This window comes from Leucopleurus acutus (assembly GCF_964270905.1).
Source record: "Leucopleurus acutus genome assembly, chromosome: 2".
NCBI lineage: Eukaryota > Metazoa > Chordata > Mammalia > Artiodactyla > Delphinidae > Leucopleurus > Leucopleurus acutus.
Genome location: NC_139143.1, coordinates 174,957,406 through 174,978,183, shown reverse-complemented (window position 1 = coordinate 174,978,183; position 20,778 = coordinate 174,957,406). Strand labels below are relative to the sequence as shown.

Below are 20,778 nucleotides of genomic sequence, written 5' to 3'. Positions count from 1 at the left end.
AGGTACCACATTTTGCTTATCCATTCATTGGTTGATGGACACTTCAGAGTTGTTTCTACCATTTGGCTATTGTGAATAGTGCTGCTGTGAAGTGTACAAGTTTCTGTTTGGGTCCTTGTTTTGGGTATATATCTAGGAATGGAATTGATATTGTTTTTTTGTTCATTTGTTTATTATCTCCCTTTCATTAGACTATAGACCCCAATGCCTAGAAGTGTCTGACTCACAGTAGGAGCTCAAAGCACATTTTTTTGAAATGAACGAACTTCCCAGGTAAACTGAACAGGGCATTATAATAGTAACCTGCGTCATGGTTAAGAGGATTAAATGCCACATGTCCTAGCCCGGGGTGCTAGCATTTGGTCACAGTTCAGTTTACATTAGCTCTAAATGAAGACTTCACTCAGCCCAAGTTCCTGAAATTGATGACAGCTTCTATTTAACTCTCTGTTGCCAAAAAGATTTTTTTTTTTTTGACATTCTCCAATTTGCCCAGTGCCATGAGGGCACCAAATATCAAGATGCTTAAGGCCCTGCACCTGTTCTCAGGCAATTCACAATCTAACTAAATTCAGAACATAGTCTTAAAAGCAGAAACTAGAGGAACTGCTCAGGAAGTGAATTCACTTGCGTTTTAATGTTAATCAAATTAGTTTCATAATTAACAATGTGACTTGGGAGGCCTATTCAACATGGGTGAAAACAGAACAAAAAGTTGTCCACTGTTTGTATTCTGCAACCTCTGATGATCCCAGTAGGATCCCAAGCCCTGGGCTGAAAGGTGACACCCACCCTTCAGCTTTACACTTTGCCGACGCATATAGGGTGAAAAGAAGTTGCTTAAACTTTTGCCAAACTACGCTCTTATTTCACGCTCCTTGGAATTGTAATATGTGAATCTTTGGGGAAATCCTGGGTGGCAGGGGGAGGGGGAATGGAGAGATGAAGGAAAAGGAAGCAGGGACTGTTAATAATAGACTTTAAATAAGTTTCAAACCAACAAGTTATGATTAAGTGCCTACTGTGTGCTTGCTACAGTGCAGTGAGACTGGGGCGGGGGGACAGAGAGGTGATAATTTACTGCTGTTCTATCCTCAAGGAGTTTATGACCAAGATGGGGCAGATAGAACTCCTGGCTGAGAAATTCCCACAAGACAAAGATGTTAGTAAGTGCTGAGAGCTGAGAGATTTGCTGGTACAAACTCAGACTGTCAGGGTGGAAGGGCTCATTGAAATAATCTGATCTAGTCCCTCATTTTAGAGAGGAGAAACTGAGGCTCAGAGAGGGTGAGGGGTTTGCTTAAGACCACACAGCTAGACGATGTCAAGGCTAGGACCTGAACTCAGGTTTCCTGACTTCTCTACCAGTGTTTTTTCTGTTGATCCACAGATGTCTCTGTTCATTGAACAGTCTAGCTTGGCTCTGTCCAATAGATAGATAAAATTCTGTAACGTGAACCATACATAGAATTAAAATATTTCTAATAGTCACACTGAAAAAACAAAAAGAAACAGGTGAAATTAATTCTAACAACATTGTATTCAACTCCGTATATCTGGAATATTATGACTTCACCATGTAGTCAATATAAAAATTATTAATGAGCTATTTCATATTTTTCTCATTGTACTAAGTCTTAGAAATTGGTGTATATTTTATACTTCAGCACATTTCAATTTGGACCAGCCACATTTCAAGGGTTCACTGGTCACATGTGGTTGGTGGCTGCTGTATTGACCAGGGCCAGCTAGCTCTTTGAATTGAATGATTCATGTGCCAGATTTTCAGGGGAAATCTTGAAGAATGTTAAAGGTGTCATACAGACATCATGGTTTACAGTCAAAAGAGTCTTAGAGTTGGCAGCCTGGGCTTTGAATCTTGGTTCAACCATTTGCTAACCGTGTAGTTTCTGGAGAATCAGCTAACCTCCTTGATCTGCCTTTGGTTTACATCTACCAAAGGGCAGTTGTAGAGATCAGTTGAGCAGAATATATAAAAATATTTATGAATTATATGTAAATATATATGGATGTATATATGTACATGTATGTATGTATGAAAATGATTTGCTAGTATAGCATCTGGTACTCAAAGTATTATTTTTATTTCCTGAGAATACAAATGATTTGGAAATATTGTCATGTGCTGAGCACCAGATGGGTGAGACAACTTTATTAAGCATGTTTAGTATCCTGTGAGATTGGTACAAAAGCAAGTGGGAAGCCACTAAGGATGTCACAGGATGTTAGAGCTGGGAAAGCCAGCTCATCTGGTCAAAGTCAGGAGGAGCAAATCTTGCTGAGCCGCCAGTCCCTTTGCCCATGGGGCCCAACCCCAGCTGACAGCCGCTGGAGAGATCTGAGCTCTTTGGCCAGCAAGCTGCATGCTTTTGTAATCTGCTCTGTTAACATATTCACTTCAATTTCGGATTCAGAATTAAATAGGCAAAGGCTCTGCTGGAAGCTGAATTGCCTCAAAACCCAGCTCCAACCAATCCTTTGAGAAGGGAGAGGCTCACAATCACCCGGGTAGGTAGGCGCACTTGTTTTCATCGCTTAGCAGATGAAAAAACTGAATTCTGGAAAGGTGAAGTGATTGGACCAAGATAAGTGAGCTGAGATTTGAACCCACATAGCCTGCCCCCTGAGGCTGCTTTAGGGACTAGAGATTGTTATTGGAAAAATACCAAGTAAACTAAATGCTGTTAATTGCCTTCCCATCTTCGGCAAGCAATCTGGAATCTACCACTTGAAGTGGTTCTGTTTTTAGTTCTTCTGATGGTCACCCTACACCTCTAAAGATAGATTTGTGTGGTTACTTCTCAATGCATTGATTTTAGACATTTCTACTGACTTCTCGTTGTGGGTTATACAACCTCCAACCTCTTCCTGTTCTCATTTTTTTTTTTAACATCTTTATTGGAGTATAATTGCTTTACAATGTTGTGTTCATTTCTGCTGTATAACAAAGTTTGGATACGTTATGTGCATTTGAGCTTCATAAACATCTTTTCTTTTCTGTCAACTTTCCACAGTTATCTTTTGATCTCCAAGAAACAGAGTTTACATATTTATCAGTATGTAAATAGAGCCAAGTAATGTGCTAGGATGGCATTTTCTCCTCTGCTCGTTCAATGCCATTCAAGGAAAATGTCCACAGAGTCAATTTCAAATGGATTCTTCTTTAATACACATCACTGATTGTTTAAAATCATGGCATATTTTATTTTTGGATTATGTCTTTCCCATACAATTCCTCCCCCTCCCCTGACATTTCTGAGCCTCAAAGTTGGGAGAAGCTAATAAAAATTGCTAATCTTTTTTGAGCAACTGCCACACGCTGGGCACATTACAGAGTGCTTTACACATAATAATTAATTTAATCCTTACAGCTACCCAAAGAGGAAAGTACAAGAGTATCCCCATTTAATGGACGAGGAAATTGAACCACAGAGAGGTTAGGTGGTGGAGTTGGGGTTTAATGCAGACTCTGCCTGGTGCCCATGTCCACATGCTTAACTACTATACTCTTCTCAAAAGGGACATGAGTCATCTTCACCACATTCCTAATCCATTCTAGCTCCCTACTCACTCTGTGTATTGCTCCCCTGTTCTAATTTAGATCTGTTTCTTTAAATTTTTTTTTTTTTTGCGGTACGCGGGCCTCTCACTGTTGTGGCCTCTCCCACTGCGGAGCACAGGCTCCAGACGCGCAGGCTCAGTGGCCATGGCTCACGGGCCCAGCCGCTCCGCGGCATGTGGAATCTTCCCGGACCGGGGCACGAACCCGCGCCCCCTGCATCGGCAGGTGGACTCTCAACCACTGCGCCACCAGGGAAGCCCTGTTTCTTTACACTTTGACCACGTCTTTCTTGTCCAACTATTAACGTTTATTTTAAATGGGCATGTTTGAAGGGCCATTATTTTTACCTTCCACATCTGTGGAAGAGGTCCGTGCAGGTCCTGGAAGTGAGTTGGGACCATTTGGTCAGAGAGTTCTGGGTGCTGGGTATCGCATGCATAGTTTGGAAAGGGGAGATGTCACAGACTGTGTTACCATGTTCCCTTGGTTCCAAAGACTCCTTGGCCCATGGAGAGCGGTGCAGCCAGCAGAGGGTCACAGTGCCCCCTAAAACATGGGGCCCAGAGAAGACCCTCTGGCCTGGGTCTAAGGCCAATACTGTTTTCTCCAAGTGGTTTTTGTTTTATTTTATTTATTTATTTATGTTTGGCTGTGTTGGGTCTTTGTTGCTGTGCTCGGGCTTTCTCTAGTTGCGGCGATTGGCGGCTACTCTTCGTTGCGGTGCTCGGGCTTCTCATTACGGTGGCTTCTCTTATTGTGGCACACGGGCTTAGTTGCTCCATACCATGTGGGATCTTCCTGGACCAGGGATTGAACCCATTCCCCTGCATTGGCAGGCGGATTCTTAACTACTGTGCCACCAGGGAAGTCCCTCCAGGTGGCTTTTAACAGCTTTTCAAAGTAAACTCATCCTCAAAGCTCAGTGATTTGCTACCACTGAGATGATTCAAAAAAATGTAACTTGAGTTCTGACTGTCCGGTTGTGGGCGACCACTTAAGGGTCAAACCTGCCGGACAGCCTCTGGAGTGCCAAGGCAAAGGGTGCCCAACCCTATCCAAAATCTGATCAGAGGCAGATGCCAGAAATCGCTGAGGCATTTCCCAGAAGGAAGGGATGCTCTGAGCAGCACATCCTCTTGGCCATGGGGACTCCTCACCTAGAAGGGGCTACTGAATATATTGAAACCAGGGGAGTAAGTCACAATGAGTTCCACTTACAGTATGCCCAAGTAAGCTCCAGCTAGACTGATCCTCCTGCAGACTGCAGCTATTAACCTCTGGACAAAAAATAAAAAGATAAAATAAATTTTTTTTAATAAAAAATAAACTAGGGCTTCCCTGGTGGCACAGTGGTTGAGAGTCCACCTGCCGATGCAGGGGACACGGGTTTGTGCCCCAGTCCGGGGAGATCCCACATGCCGCGGAGTAGCTAGGCCCGTGAGCCACGTCCGCTGAGCCTGCGTGTCTGGAGCCTGTGCTCCGCAATGGGAGGGGCCACAACAGTGAGAGGCCCGCGTACTACAAAAAAAAAAACCAAACAAAAAAACCCTAAAAATCTTATCTGAAGCACTGGAGAATAAACAAAGGCAGACAGATTCCAGAGAAGAGTCAACACCTGGAGGAAGGGAATGGCACAGGATGAGTTTCTCATTTTTTAAATGCCTTTCATTATACTGCAGTCAGCACCAATTTGAGGTGTTGAGTAGAACACCTGCAGTATTTCTGGCCTGAAAACTCAGAGGACAGAGTTGAGGGCAATCATAACCACTGGAAAGTGAGGCGGAAATCTTGGAAAGGTGAGAGTCGGAGGGAAGACTTCTTTATAAACTCTGTACAAATCTCTGGCCAACCTCTAAATTACACATACATAGGACAGACTACAAGCAGATCAGCTAAGGATAAAAGAAGTGAACTGACGTTTGAGCAGCTTGCCAAAAGACAATGTTTGTATTTTTAGTCCAACCAAGTTAATTACCTGACAAAACGAGCACAAAAATCAACACTCTGTAGTGGAAATATAACATAATCCAGGGTCTTCATAACATAATATTCAAAACGAAATCCAGAGTTATTTGACATACAAAGAAAAGGAAGATGTGATCCTTTTTCAAGAGAAAAGATAGTCAAAAGAGACTGACCCTGAGGTGACTGGTTAATGATTTTAAAGTAGCTATTATAGCTGTGCTTTTTGCTGTAAAGGAAAGTATGCTCATAATGAAAGAAAAGATAGGAAAAGCTTGATAGAGAAATAGAAACTATAAAAAAAGAACCAAATGGAAATTCCAAAACTGTAAAATTCAATATCTGAAATTTAAAAAGGCATTGGGTAGGCTTAAGTCTCAAAGGATCATGAAGTGAGGGTGTTAGGTAACATTGATGAGTGAATTTCAAAAGCAAAATAAACAGGATCTTTGAACCAGGAAAACAGAGAATAAGGAGAGGCTAGTTTGGCAGAGACAGAGTGTATATCTGTGGTAGCTTTTAAAACATTCAAAAAAATTTTTTCTCTCTTCTGTTTAAAATATAATGCAAGTTTATAGAGATTTTGAAAATGCAGATGAGAAAATAAACATCAATTATAATCCCACCACTAGAGAATTCACTGTCAGTATTTTGATGTTTACCTTCTAGTCTTCTAAAATATATACAATTTTAATTTTCATTAAATAAGCTTACACTTTATATACTGTTTGAAATCTGCCTTTTGATTTTTAAAAAAATTAATTTAATTTAATTTATTTATTTTTGGCTGCTTTGAGTCTTCGTTGCTGCCCACAGGCTTTCTCTAGTTGAGGCGAGCGGGGGCTCTCTTTGTTGCGGTTCTTGGGCTTCTCATTGTGGTGGCTTCTCTTGTTGCAGAGCACGGGCTGTAGGCGGGCGGGCTTCAGTAGTTGTGGCACATGGGCTTCAGTAGTTGTGGCTCATGGGCTCTAGAGTGCAGGCTCAGTAGTTGTAGCACACAGGCTTAGTTGCTCTGCGGCACGTGGGATCTTCCCAGGCCACGGCTTGAACCCACATCCCCTGCGTTTGCAGGTGGATTCTTAACCACTGCGCCACCAGGGAAGCCCTGCCTTTTGATTTTTAAAACCTATCCTGAATATCTTTTCATGCCTCTAAATATTTTTTTTGCATCATTTTTGATGATAGCATACCAGTCATGATATGATTGGATCGTAATTGTATATTAAGCACATTAGCCTTATATTTTCCATAGAGATCACAAATATTTTTTTCATTTGGTTTTTGCTTTTTAGCTTTATGGTGAGCCTCTCCTTTCATCAGTTGGCCATGGTTCAATAAAAACCAGTCACCATCTTTCTGGGTGGCCATCTGAGAAATGGTATTTCCCCTGTGGGCAGGGCCCATGTCTGTTTCAGTCACCATTGTATCGCCAGCATCTAGCATAGTGCCTGGAGTGAAATAGCTACTCAATAAATATGTGTTGGATGATTGACTAACTTCTGATTTGTGTCCCTGAGGGGAAGGCCAGGGTACTATCAGTTAGTTCCCTTCCACTCCTGCCATGTAGCTAGTCTGCTTTTGACCTAGTAATTCATGTCCTTTGACTCAGTAATTCCTCTTCTAGAATCTACACAAGAGAATTTTTCAGAGATGCAAGCAAAGATTTATATATGAGGATGTTCATCCCAGTCTCATTGACTAGTGAAAAATTGGAAACTATTTCTGGGAACATGGAAATGATACAAGTTACATGATAGATAAACACTGGAATGCTTTTTGGTGATGTGAGAAAATTTTTATGACATCATATCACAGGAAAAAAACTCAGAATGTAAAATTATATGTAAGACTTCTCAATTCTGTTAAGACTGGTAGGAAATACATCCAAAAAAATGTTAACAAGTGGTGTGTGAATTGGGAATGCTTTTAGCTCACAGGATGGGAAAACCTGACTTATGGTGCCTTAGGCATAGAGGGATTTATTTTTCTCTCATAAGTTGTCTGGGGGTCTGAAGGCCTGGCATCAGCAGCATGGTGATGTTGGGCTGGCATCTCTGCAATCTGCTTTTTATAATCACAAGATGGCTGCCCAGCTTCAGGCACCGTGTCCACATTTGAGGCAGGAAGGAGGAAGGGGGGTTGTCTGGGGCTTGCAGTGTCTGTCCCTTCTATTGAGAACGTAAGCCTACCAAAGAGCCCCAGCAGATTTCTGTATATGTCTCTTTGACCAGAACTGTGTCCTGTGGCTGCCCCCAGCTACAAGGGAGCCCGGGAAAGTGAATATCTCGTTTTCCAGTCTTGAGAGTGGAGGTGGCAATGGGGAAGGGTTGGAAATATCTGTTAGGCTAGTTAATAAACAGTGTCTTCCGTTGTATTTATTTCTGGTTGGAGGGCTTATGGATATATTTTTAAAAAATTTTATTGAAGTATAGTTGACTTACAATGTTGTGTTAATTTCTGCTGTACAGAAAAGTGATTCAGTTATACGTATATACATTATTTTTCACATTCTTTTCCATTATGGTTTATCACAGGATATTGAATATAGTTCCCTGTGCTATACAGCAGGACCTTGTTGTTTATCCATCCTATATATAATGGTTTCTGTCTGCTAATCCCAAACTCCCAATCCTTCCCTCCCCTCCCTGGCAACCACAAGTCTGTTCAGTTTATGAATATTTTTACTTTTCTTCTTGGTTCTCTTCTGTCTTGTCCAATTATCATTTCTATCATTGGAAGAATACAACAGATGCTACTTTAAAAACCCCTTGTGAGGTTGTGGACTCCTGTCTCTGGAAGTGTCTGTACTGTCATCAGTCAAAAAAGTGCAGAAGGAACTGTTGAATTCTGTGGGAGCTGGATTAGTCCATCTATCTTCCCCAGCAACTGAGACTACGGGGAATGGGTGGGTGGGGAAATCTGTCATTTATTTCGATCCTCTCAGGCACCACGCTAGCTACTCGGCAAGCGTCCCCTCATTTAATTCTCACAGCAGCCCTCTTTTACAGACGAGACACAGAAACTTTAAATTACTTAATTAAGGCACACATCAAGTAAAGCAAAGCTGGATCTCAGATGATAGCACCAAGCTTTAAATCTGTATATTCCTGCCACATAGTAAGCTCAGGAAACTTGTGCTGAATGAATGCAGTCAGCGAATCAATTGGATGTATAACTTTTTTTTTAAACTACAGCCATGACTTGATAATTGTTTCTTGTAGAACATCTCTGGTACCATTAATTTTAATTAGTGTGATTGAAAAATAGCAGGCTGTACACATTGCCTGCCAGAGAGGAACCCTGTGCTCACTCGCCTGTAACTAATGTCCTTGACTAATTGCTGGATAAGTAACTCATATGACTCCAGACGAAAAGACTGCCAAGGGTTTGTCTCCCTTGGCAATGGAGTCTTTAAGTATTTTTATCATGAAAAAAATTCCAAACATATACGAAAGTAGAGAGCATGGTACCCATGTACCCATCACCAGCTTCAAGAATCATCAATGTTTTGCTAACTTTTTCATTTATTTCTCTTTATTTCATTTATTTCTCTTCCTCTTACTTTTCTTTTCTTCTTTTTTTAAACTGGAGTATTTTCAAGCAAACCCAAAGTCTCATTTCGCCATGAACATTTCTATAATTGGAATGAAAAGGCTTTTGTGCGGCCCCGCGTTCCTCTTTCTTTAGATCTGCTATAGCACAGGAAGCGGTGATATAAAAGTCAGCCCAGGGGCACAAGGGCTTCTGGGAGGCCCAGGAGAGGAGGGGCGCATTCCTCACGGGCTGTGCAATTTGTTTTGCTCTCAACCCAGGGCACTTCTTGGCTGAAACTCCTCCCGCCTCAGAATTGAAACTTTTCTCAAATGCTGAAAATAAACTATCTGGCTTCCTCTAGCTAGAGACATCTGGGAAGTGATGCTTCTGAAACTATTTTTGGCATGAAAATGTCACCCCGAGCTGCTGGAAGTGATTTGGAAGTTTTGAGGTATTGAAAGCATCTGATGAGAAGTGGCGGAGGCCAAGTGGGTAGAGGTTAATTATTACACAGGCCAGGCGTTTCCCATCAGGGTTCTTATTCCTCATGCTCTTCCTGTTTACGGCTCTCAATTCTTTAGGCCAAGGATGGCACTGGGGTTGGTATGTGAAAGGTGGCAGAACAGGTGTGGGGAGGGGCGGCAGGTATGATAAAGGGGGAACACACTGGCTGGCTGGCCTTCCTTCAGCCTGCACGCCCTGCCTGGCTCCCTGGAAGTCCAGCGTGCCAGGAGATCCACGGAGGGTTCCTGGAGAATGCCAGGACCATGTGTTCGCTGATGGGTTTCACGAGATAAGAGACAAAGTTTCTGACTTTCTGAGTCCCATGCAGGGTACCAGGGATCAGGCTGGACCAGCTGAGATGCTTCCCAGGATGAGCCAGTAAAGAATAACACAAGGAGCAAGTGGGAATTGTAAATATGGAAGAATCAGAGGGGTCCAGAAATGGGGATGCTGGAAGTGGTCCAGGCCAGGGGCAGGAGTGGAGGCCACTGGGAACAGGCTAAGGAGAGGAGAATAAAGTCAAGGCCAGTGAAAGACGTGAAGATGTGGAGTCTGGCTTTGTTGGATGACGGTGTGCCCCCGCTACCTACCCTGGGCTCAGGAAATACAGAATAGATGAAGATGGGAAAGACCCCTGGGGAGGTGGTTGATTCATAACTCTGAGCTGGTTTGGCTCACAACACTTCGGACACCAAATGCGTGGGTAATTTTAACACCAACAACCAGTTCTCCAAATATCCAGATACCAACTGGGTGTCCTACAATTCAATTCAATTTTCTTTTTTTTTTCTTTTGCAGTACGCGGGCCTCTCACTGTTGTGGCCTCTCCCGTTGCGGAGCACAAGCTCCGGACGCGCAGGCTCAGCGGCCATGGCTCACGGGCCCAGCCGCTCCGCGGCATGTGGGATCTTCCCGGACCGGGGCATGAACCCGTGTCCCCTGCATCGGCAGGCGGACTCTCAACCACTGCGCCACCAGGGAAGCTCTTCAATTCAATTTTGACACTAACCACCCACAGGTAGAGTCAGACTCCACAAGGCTGTCACCTGTACTTTTGACCAACCGGCAATAAGTCGAGGGTTCCCATGACTCCCTCCTCAGTCGATAATTTGCTGGAATGGCTCACAAAACTCAGGGAAACATTTTACTTACAGTTTCTAGTTTATTATGAAGGATACAAATGGAGAGTCAGATGAATAGGTCCACAGGGCAAGGAGTCGGAGAGTGTGGAGGGAGATCCTCTCTAAGCGCACCGCGCTCCCAGCACCTTGATGTGTACACAAACCCAGAAGCCCTGGGAATCCTGTTGCTTAGCAGTTTTTAATGGACCTTTCAGTACTTAGGCATGATTCTTTAAATCATTGGCCATTGGTGATTAACTCAACCTCTAGTCTCTCTCCCCTCTCCAGAGGGAAGTGGAGGTGGCTGGGGGCAGAAAGTTCCAACCCTCTAGTCCTGCCTTGGCCTTTCTGGTGACCAGCTCCCATCCTGAAGCTATCTAAGGGCCCCCAGTCACCAGCCATCTTATTAGTATACAAAAGACGCTCTTTTCACCCTGGGGATCCGAAGGGTTTTAGGAGCTGTGTGTCCCAAACCAAGAGCAAAGGCCAGATATAAAATTTTTAAATTTTATCACAATGTCCTTTAGCAAGGTCCTTTCTTCCACCTGAGTGGCACTTGGGGTTTACTTGGGATTAAGTGGGAGGAGCTAAGACAGAGAACAGCGAAAGGTCTCAGGGACCTCCATCCCCACTGCCCCACCCTGGACCTGCCCTGTCCACAGTCTTCCTAGGTAGGAGGTAGTGTCAGCTGAAAGGACCCTCAAAAATGACCTTTTAGACTTCTTGCTTTATAGATGGGAAATTGAGGCCCAGACAAAGGAAAAAAAATGCCCAAGATCACACAGTGAGTGTTTGGCTTCAAGCCTGGGTGTGTTTGCCTCCAAGACCTGCGTAATCCTCCATACTCCTTCCCAGCCAGGGCGCGGCAGGACACCTGGCCCCCTCGCCCCCCCTCACTGAACACCTGGCCTGACTGCACCTGTAGCTGCTGGGGGTATAAGTTACCCATCATGCCTTGATGCGCGTGTAGGTGGTAAATGTAGGAGTGATTCATTCTACCTTTAAACTCAGAAATCATTTCAGAAATCAGAGGTGGGTGTTATGTTTTGATGTTGGGAGTACAGATGAGTTTTATTTTCTCCTTCAACATTTTTAAGGTTTTCCAAAATTTTACAACAAACATCTCTAACTTTATAAACCCCACCCCTCCCAATCTGATTTAAAAAAAGAAGGAAACTGGAGGGTGGTGAAATGCCCAGCTCCGTACAGAGGTCCAGTAAGCAAGGCCAACCAGTGTCTGTCCCGCCAGGCAGAGGCCCTGAGCTGGAAGTACTGAAGGTCATCCAGCTCTGCAGCCTGCCATCCAAGGCCACCCAGGCAGCATTACCCCTACGCCTCACCTTGGCTCTCACCATCCCCTGCTCCTGAAATCTCTTCCCATGACCATCATCAAATCCAACTTATTTTTTCAGGGCCCAACAACCAATTCTGCTAGTTCCGTGAAGGTGTTTTAAAGCTCACCTTCCGTAGTTGGGATGAACACCTCTCTCCCTCCTCTGACCACCCGTGGAACTTTATGTGGACCTGTTTTATAATCCTGATCATCTGACTTGTCCTGGAGTCATTTGTACCCAGGTCTGACTCTCCTCCTAGGCTGAGGTGTCCTTGGGGGCGGGGCCTGCATAGTATGTATCTTGGTGCTCCCAATGCCATGCGCAGCCTGGCACAGGCTAGACTTCAAATGAACGTTCGTTGAACTTAAGTGAATTGAAAATACAGTATCCAAAAGGGGGTATTGTGATAAATCCGTTTATGGGGGTACATCAACCTCGGCACTACTGTCATTTAGGGTTGGATTCTATGCGGTGAGGAGCTGTCGTGTTTAGCGGCATCCCTGGCTGCTACCTACTAGACGCCAGTTGTGACAACCCAAAATTTGGACACCGCCAAATGTCCCCTGGGGGACGCAACTGCCTCCTGTTGAGTATCACCGGTGTATGGTTTCAAGGGTTTTCATAAACAATCCCTTTTGTATTGGGAGTAGGAATTCCCATTTGATAGATGAGAAAGGCGAGGCTCATGGAGAGTTCAGAGTTGAAACAGTTTTGCACGTAGGTCTCCCATTCCAAGTCCAGTGCTGAGGCCTGGAGGCCTCCCAGAACCCCAGCAAGGTCTATGCTTCTCCACTTTGGTGTAGCTACTCCCCTCCCATGTCCCGGGTCCCACAATGTCCAATCCCCCCGCCCCGCCTCCGTGGCTTGTGCCAGGCTGTGAGCCACTGGTTGACCCTTGTAGTCCATGCAGACCAGACCTCAGGCTGTGCCTGAATCCGACCGTCACATCTTCAGCACCTTGTCCTCCTCCCCGTGCTTGAACACGCTGATGGTGACCTGGCCCTTCTCAGAGCCATATTTGTTCTTGACGAAGACACCGTAGCGCCCGCTGTCCTCACTGTTGACCCTCTCGATGGTGATGGTGACCTCCGACCCCTTCACCTCCATGTGGTAGCGGTCAAGGAAGGTGACGGGCTGGTCATTCTTCAGCCAAGAGACTTCAGGGATAGGATCTCCTGAGATGACGCAGGTCAGGCACAGGGTCTGTTTGAAAGGACAGGAAGGGAACGCTCAGTCCACACGCTTGGAATAACCCTTGGTAAAGTGTGAAGGTTATAAACCTTCACACTCCCAGGGAGCTCCCAGTATAAGCTGCTCCTTGTGGTAAGTTCATTATGTGTGTTTTATTGTGACCCATCAAGTAATAACAGTAAAGGGAGATGTTTTACTCTAACCCCACATCCTCCATTCTCAACATTTCTACGGCAACACTTAACTGTTTAGACTGTCGGACCGTTATTACTTTAGCAATTACCTGCCCCAGAATGGCCTGGACTTTGCTTTATTGCTTTTTATTGTATATTTCATTATGATTTTACCATGCAAATAAGGCTAGATTGCTTTTTTTTTTTTTGCGATATGCGGGCCTCTCACTGTTGTGGCCTATCCCGTTGCGGAGCACAGGCTCCGGACGCACAGGCTCAGCGGCCATGGCTCACGGGCCCATCCGCTCCGCGGCATGTGGGATCTTCGCGGACCAGGGCACGATCCCGTGTCCCCTGCATCGGCAGGTGGACTCTCAACCACTGCGCCTCCAGGGAAGCCCGGCTAGACTGCTTTAACATAAAGATTTAAGAATTGAGTTTGAAAATTCTCAACAGAGCAATTCTCACTGCAGAGGCACTCTAGTGTAATGGCCGTCTGGAGCTGGGCTGCCAGGCTGTGAATCTCAGCTCGGCTCCTTTAAGCTGTATGACCTTAGGTAAGTCTCTTAACCTTTCTGGGCCTCAGTTTCCTCAGCTATAAAGTATGACTAGTAATAACACACTATTTCATGTGGTTGCCTTGATGGTTAAATAATGAAATAGTGCCTGGCACAAAGTAAGCAACATGAAAACGTTAGCCATCATTTTCTAGAACATTAGACTTGAAAAACTTCAGTCCTCAAAGGGCTTTTTAGTCTAGTCAAACTCCTGTGGAAACTGAAGTTCACACAGAGAAGTCCGTGACACCCAGGGCCACCTGGAGAGATGGGGTAGAACTGGGGTGAGCACAGGCCTGTCACCCCCCCCCCCCACACACACACGGGCCTGACACCAGGCTCAGTGTCTTTCCTTTATACTACATGTGACCAGTGAGGTGTGGTCACTCAGCCAGACTCTGGTGCATCCAGCCCCTTCGGCTCTGGAATCCACGGTGCTGCATTGCTTCGTGCTCTTTGATGGATACAGGAGGGAACCCAGGGTGGGACTGCCGGCTGTGGGCTGGGGAACAGTCAGTACCTTATCTTCCATGATCGTGGCCACGTCCGGCAGGCCCCTCACCACTTTGGCACGATCTGGAAGGGAAAAACGAGACCCCCAGTGATGAATGTTTTCCTGCCAGCTGCTTCCCAGCAGCAGGTTCCACGAAGTTGAGGTTTATTTTGAAGCAATGCTTCTTTTTCTTTTTGCATCATTTTGGGTGGACATCCTTAAACTTGTATTATGTTACTTCCTTGCCTTTATAAACACAAGATAGGGACGTAATGTGTTTCTGTCGTTGACCTGAGGTTATTATCATGGCTGGTGGTACCTGGAGGTGACAGTGAGGTGCCCCTCCCCTGAGGACTGGGAGAGAAGGTGATAAGGTTGCTCTGAGCCTTAAACTGGCAAAATGCACACGACAGGTGTGACGAACCAGCTCAGGGAGTGAATAGGAAGGGAGCTTCCGGGACACTGACTCTGGTCAAGGGAGGGGACCTGGTGGCCATGGCGGCTGGGCAGGAAGAGACTGTGGTTGTAAATCACTGAGCAGAAAGCCAGCATGTCGCAGTCGAGGCTGTGGGAACGGACCCTAGACCAGGATCAGGGATGTGCCAAGAGCCTGAAGTGGCTGGTGTCTGTGCAACGGAGGTAGGGGAGGAGGAGCCTGAATCAGGGTTGAAGGGGGAGGGGAAGGACGGCCCCAGAGATGGACACTGTTGTGGGAGGAACGTTCCCCAGGCCCATCGTGGCGGGCGAAACAATCCACTTCCCCTGACTCTCAACTCGGCCAGCCCTAGCAAGCACAGGTGGTGAGCTTAGGCCCCTGTGTTAGGGTGCTGGGGGGGTGTCCTGTGCAGAGACTCGGCATTCCAGGATGGGGGGGCAGGTGATTAGGAGGTGTGATGGGCTGAGTCGGGTCTGCAGGCTGCGTTCCGCCCACCGAGGTGGCCGCCCGCTGCGAGGGCTCCTCACTGCTCTTGGACCCCAGATGGCCCCCTCCCAGATGGCAGTTACGAACGGCCTGCACTTCCCGCCAAGTGGGGACACTCAGGGACAAGACGCCACATAGGGCTCATGCCCCCTCCTACCAATGGCCCCAAACGGTCAGTTTCCCTCCTCACTGTCAGGTTGAACGGGGCTACTCTGCTCTGCTGCCAGGAGGCTGCCCCTCATGGAAGGTCCTACACTGACCGGCTGGCTCACTGAGACCAGAAAGCCAGCCTCCTGGAACTGGGTGCTTTAGAACTGGTTGCGGGGACCCGGAGAAGCTCCGGTGCGTGGGCCTGGTGGTCCCCCTGGGCAACTCAGAGGCTGTGTCCTGATTAGATGAGGCCCTAGGGCCCCACAGCCAGAACCAGCTTCAGCTTTGCAGTCGTCCCCTCCCGGGCCTCGCTTGGAAGACAGGGCCTCGGTCCTGTCTGCCCCTGCCTTTGGAGTCCCACCGACGTCGGCCATGTGCCTACTCGCCACCAGGCCCGCACCAGGCGCGTCCACATCCACGGTCTCAGGTATCCTCGGACTCCTCATACACCTGTCTTCACGCTGCCACCATCCGGGTCTCCCGGCAGCTCTGTGACGGCCCAGAGCCACACAGACCCCATGGGAAACTGGGACTCCAGCTATCTGCCACGAGGCGTGAGCAGCTGGGAAGCCGCCCCAAACTCAGAAGTGGAAACAACAGAAATATGGCTGGACTTACTCTTCTCGATGATGGCCAAGGCTCTGAAAAACGGAAATGGGAAAAAGCCTTGGAGTTTCATTTGTTAAAGGACAGTCCTGCCCGGGGAGGGGGGAGGGGGTGACGGGGGAAAGGTGGAGCTGTCTGGCCTCCCAGGAAGGGTCCTGTGCTCGTGCACCCCAGAGGCCTTGATCACACTGAGAAACGCCGAGGAAACTTACTTCAGTCTCTGGTGCTCAGCCAGGGCGTCCTCAAAAGCTACGAGAAGGAAAAGGGGAAAAGGTGCGTCAGGGCATCTACCCCCAATCTCCCTGCTTCCTGCAACCCACAGGTATAGAGCTCAGCACTGACTGTTCCTTCACTCTGTTCCAGCATTCTCTTGGGGGCAGTGCTAGGATTGGGTGGGGAGATGGGAGCCCCCCCAAAAGACCATGGGGTTTTCTAAACAGGTTTCACTGAGGACAGACAGGCGGAGCGCTCACCTTGCCCCGAGAGATCAGCTGAGAGCTGCCGGACTTCCTTCCCGGCCGCTATCTCTAGGGTGTATTTGCCCTTGTCTGAGTCTTTGGGGTCCAGGATGTGGAGCCAGATGTCATCCAGGGTGGTGCCCGCCCTCACCCGATCACCACTCTCCAGGCGCTTCTCTCTGAACGTGAGGGCGAAGAAATGGTTAACACAGCTCAGTCTGGGACGGGCTGTCCGCCCGCCCATCTACAGGCACCCCTGCCCCAAACTCCTCTCCCGGGGTTTTGTTCCCAGATGTGTGAGCTGAAAATGGTGACCATGCATGAGATATTTGATATATATCTATCCACTCATCCCCTCATCATTCATTCATTCATCAAACCTTGTGGCCGCGCTGAGTCTATATTTATGACATGTCCTGCAGGCTGGGACTTTGAGGAAATGGTGCTCCAGGGTCAGTGACCACCTCCCCACACCCCACCAGTGGGAGCCACTTCCTCACTTCATCCTTTTCCTCATCGTAAAACCTCCCAGCATTTCTTCCCACAATCACTCTTACGTAATTCTTATAAACTATATAAACTCCTTTCCTTTACTTAAATTTCATTCCTAAAGACACCTGGCCCATGTCAGTGTTTTGTCACAGAAGTGACACCTCTGGGCTTCGTCATGGGGCTCAGAAACTCTAGAGAAGGAGCTTCACTGTTCTGAAATTTAGCCTGGCCTTGGTCTCACTCACATGACCAATTTGACTAAGTCCGTCTAGCCTTCTCCATAGAATGGGTGCAGTAATGTCTGCTCCACAAGGCTGAGGTTTGCAAGTAAGAAGCACTGGGAAAATTCTGCTCCCAAACTCTCTGGGGTCACTTAGCTCCTGGCGGAGTCTCTGATACCTGATCCTGCCTTCAAGGCCTGGCCCTCAGTTAGTCGTCAGCCCCCCAGGTCCCTCTGCCTGCACCTCTCCCCTCAGCCTGGCTGCCTGAGTTTGCTAAGGCTGCAGAGACCCACAAGGGCACTTGATCATCTGGTTCCCCATCGTTCCTGCATCCTTCTCTCCCCCAGTTCCCAGATGGTGCTCTAAGACAATGGTCCTTCTCTGGCCATGGATATTCTGGGAAAGTGATCTTAGCGCCAGGGTTCCCACCTTTCCTGGGGAGCCTCCCTTCTGTGCCTCTAACAGCTGTTCCCTGTCCCAGACTCCCTCTGTGGACAGCAGGACCGGTGAGAGACCCTGTCTCTGCCAAGCCCTTGGGACTGGGCTCTGAGGCGGGTGCTGGGCCCCCTCCAGCCTGGCTAGGGCTCCAGGGCAAGGCCAACCTACTTGTGGAACCAGGTGGTTTTCATGTAGCTCACGTTGTAGTACTTGACCCTGCTGAAGAGCCGGATCCCCTCCTCGGTCCCCTGGATTTTCAGTGGGGTCGCAGAGAGGGCTGGGGAGGCATGGGAGCAGGGTGAGCCTTCCCCAAGGCCCTTTGGGCAGCACATCTGGGGGGCAGCCAGCTCGCCCCTGCTTTGGGGTGTGGTGGGGGGAACACAGTGTTGTGAAGAGGCAGGAGCATCTCCCCCAGTCTTTGAGGCTGGAAACTAAACCCACCCCCAGCAGCCAAGGATGGCTAGAGGTCCCCCAGAGGCTCTGTGGCATCACGGCAGCGCTGAGCAAGGAGGGGGCTTGCTTACCACCAATCCTGCCCAGCTCAGTGAAGATGGCATCCAGGGCTGGAGGGAGACAGAGGGAATGGTCAGCTGATGTAGGGCTCCCCTAGGGAGGCACCAGGTGGGGCCGTCCTTGGAAAAGGCTGGTGGACCTTATGAGCAGCTCTCAGAACACAGGCTTAGGGGTGGGGAGGGGATCTGGGGCACTGCGTGACTGGTGGGGCAGGGGGGCAACACAGATGGAGGACGAATGGGCCGACACGACAGTCTTCCTGCAGGCTGAGACGACCAGCCTGGTGAGGAGCCTGGGGCCCGCCGGGGGTGGGGGTGGGGGGCAGAGCAGAGAACTCAGGCTCTGGGTCTTGAAGCCTGGGCTCGCTGTGGGATAGTGCAGTGAACATGGGCACCAGCGTCACACAGACCAGGCCCTGCCACTGACCAGCTGTGCAGCCATGGGCAGGTCACTTAACTCCCCTGGGCCTCAGTTGCCCCAAGTTTCCCCACAGGTCACACTGCATCTCTTGGTTCAGTGTGAGGCCCTCCTGGCCCGTCTCTGATGTCGCCGGCTCCTACCTTCACCTGTGAGGTCCAGGATGGTGTCGTCCTCCCCTCGCTCATCGGAAACCTCTGCTCTGTAAATGCCCTTGTCCTCTTTGGAAAGCTGGAAAGAAGGATGTGAGAAGGCGGTGTCAGCATGAGTTCCAGAAGGAGCGATGGACAGCAAGTCAGGAAGCCTGGGCTCTAGGCCTGCCCCTAATTCTCCTCCCTGGGCCTCAGTTTACCCCCCTGCAGTGGGTGATCTCTGAGGCTCCTTCCAGCTCCAGAGCCCTTTGATCCCAAGCCCAGGGCTTGTCTGGGCCTGGAGGTGGGGCGAGAGGGGGAACTGAGGGCAGAAACAGACGCCCCGCATGTGATTCTCAGGCAGCTGCTCTGAGCAGAGCAAAGCGGGCCCTCCTAGCAGAGCTGGGCCGAGCAGGGCGCACCCTCCACCAGCGCTGCCCTGCTTCCCAGGGGCCCTGGGTAGAGGGACCTCTCTGCATCTCTCAGAAGGAAGTGTGCTTTCTTTTGCTCAGGACAAGGCGGTCCTTACTGGCACATGCTTGTCAACCCCAAGTGAAGCCCGGGTCAACACTCAGCAAAGCAAGAACTTGGGTCATGCTTTGAAAGCAAGGTCAGAAGTCCGCTGTGCCCTCTCATTACACAGCATCTCCTCCAGGGGCTGCGGGGGTGGGAGCGTGATATCTGCCTCCCTGTCCCCTCGAAGGGCCCCCCTCACCCCAACCATCTCTACACAGTGTGCTTTGAGGCAGGATTCAAGGCAGAAGCATCTCTTAACTGGGGTATCGAAGGGCTGAAAACCCCAACAGTCTTCTCCCATGTCCCCTGCCCCCTCCCTCAGTGAAGGCTCCGAAGTCCCAGCCAAATTCCGGTGACAGTGATTGGAGAAACTTCCGGCCCCGCTCTCAAGCTTTGTATCTTGGTATTTAAACCCTCTGAGCCTCAGTTTACTCATCTGTAAAATGGTGGCATAATCCTTGCCCTAGCTACGTACTATAGTTGCTGTGAAGATCAAGGGAGATAACTTCGGAAGCCAGAAAGTTCTGCACCAATAGGCTGGATGATTATGACAAGACTCAGTAGCTATAAAGCACCTACTCGATGCCAAGCCCTGTGTGAAGAGTTTGCACTGTGATGACAAAGGCCAACTTGCCATCGTCTTGGCCGGGATTTGGGAGAGGACCCTGAAATCATTATTTCCTTCCGAGTCTGCAAACCTGCATCTGCCACAGTCCTCCTTGGCACACGGTGGGGCCACAGAGATCAGGGACAAGGCAGAAAGACATTGAATATTTAAGAATAAGTCTTGCATTTCTACCTTAACCAGGTCACACTCCTCCAAGGGCCATGGGGAGGTCGTGGGTGGGAGAAGTGAGCTCCAGGCCCTGTTTTGCTCTGCCCAGACCTGCCTCACACGGAGACCGTCTTCCTGTCCTGAATCTCAGGCTGCGGGGGCAGGAAGGAATCTCTGAGAGAGCATCCCTCTGACCTGCTCGTGTAACAGATGAAAACTGAGGTCAGAGAGGGACAGTGACTAGCCCAGGGCCATGCAGTCAGCGGCAGGGCCAGGACTGGAATCCAACTAAAAGGAAAAGTCAGTATTACTGAGCCTGTTTTTATTTAAAGTTTTGGTATTGTTTTCCCTCATGGTCTTTTTTTGGGGGCATGAATTTTGATCCTTAAAAATACTGCATGAAATATTATTTATCTTGAGTACTGAGCCTTTCAGTACTTCCTGAAAGTTTGTGCGTGAGGTCAGTGCCTCACTTGCCTCACCCTGGTCCTGACTCCCTGCCCAGTGCTCCTGGCACTGCCTGTAGGCTGTGAGCCCTGAAGTCAGAGCTGCACTTACCTCTTCCATGCAGAGAAGCCCTGTTCCAGTCTGCGGGTCATACTGACCATCTGGGAACTCTTTCTTCTGGAAGAACCACTGGAAGCGGGTTTCTTTCTTGGTGTTGGTCACCTGAGGAAGGTGGGGAGT

At 48.4% G+C, this 20,778-nt stretch overlaps 1 protein-coding gene across 1 annotated transcript in view; it reads right to left on the bottom strand.

The window, feature by feature from the left end:
• Positions 1-12,980: 12,980 nt before the first annotated feature.
• The window catches only part of MYOM3 (myomesin 3), a gene marked incomplete at its 3' end in the record, with an annotated part of 46,208 nt that continues 38,410 nt past the window's right edge, over positions 12,981-20,778 (bottom strand). Inside the window, exons 29-37 of the mRNA XM_082834837.1 lie at positions 20,650-20,760; positions 18,813-18,900; positions 18,264-18,302; positions 17,908-18,016; positions 16,604-16,767; positions 16,343-16,379; positions 16,143-16,165; positions 14,480-14,535; positions 12,981-13,241 (exon numbers count right to left, since the gene is read on the bottom strand). Coding sequence (XP_082690963.1) covers positions 12,981-13,241; positions 14,480-14,535; positions 16,143-16,165; positions 16,343-16,379; positions 16,604-16,767; positions 17,908-18,016; positions 18,264-18,302; positions 18,813-18,900; positions 20,650-20,760 — 888 coding nt within the window. The remainder of the gene's footprint in view (positions 13,242-14,479; positions 14,536-16,142; positions 16,166-16,342; positions 16,380-16,603; positions 16,768-17,907; positions 18,017-18,263; positions 18,303-18,812; positions 18,901-20,649; positions 20,761-20,778) is intronic.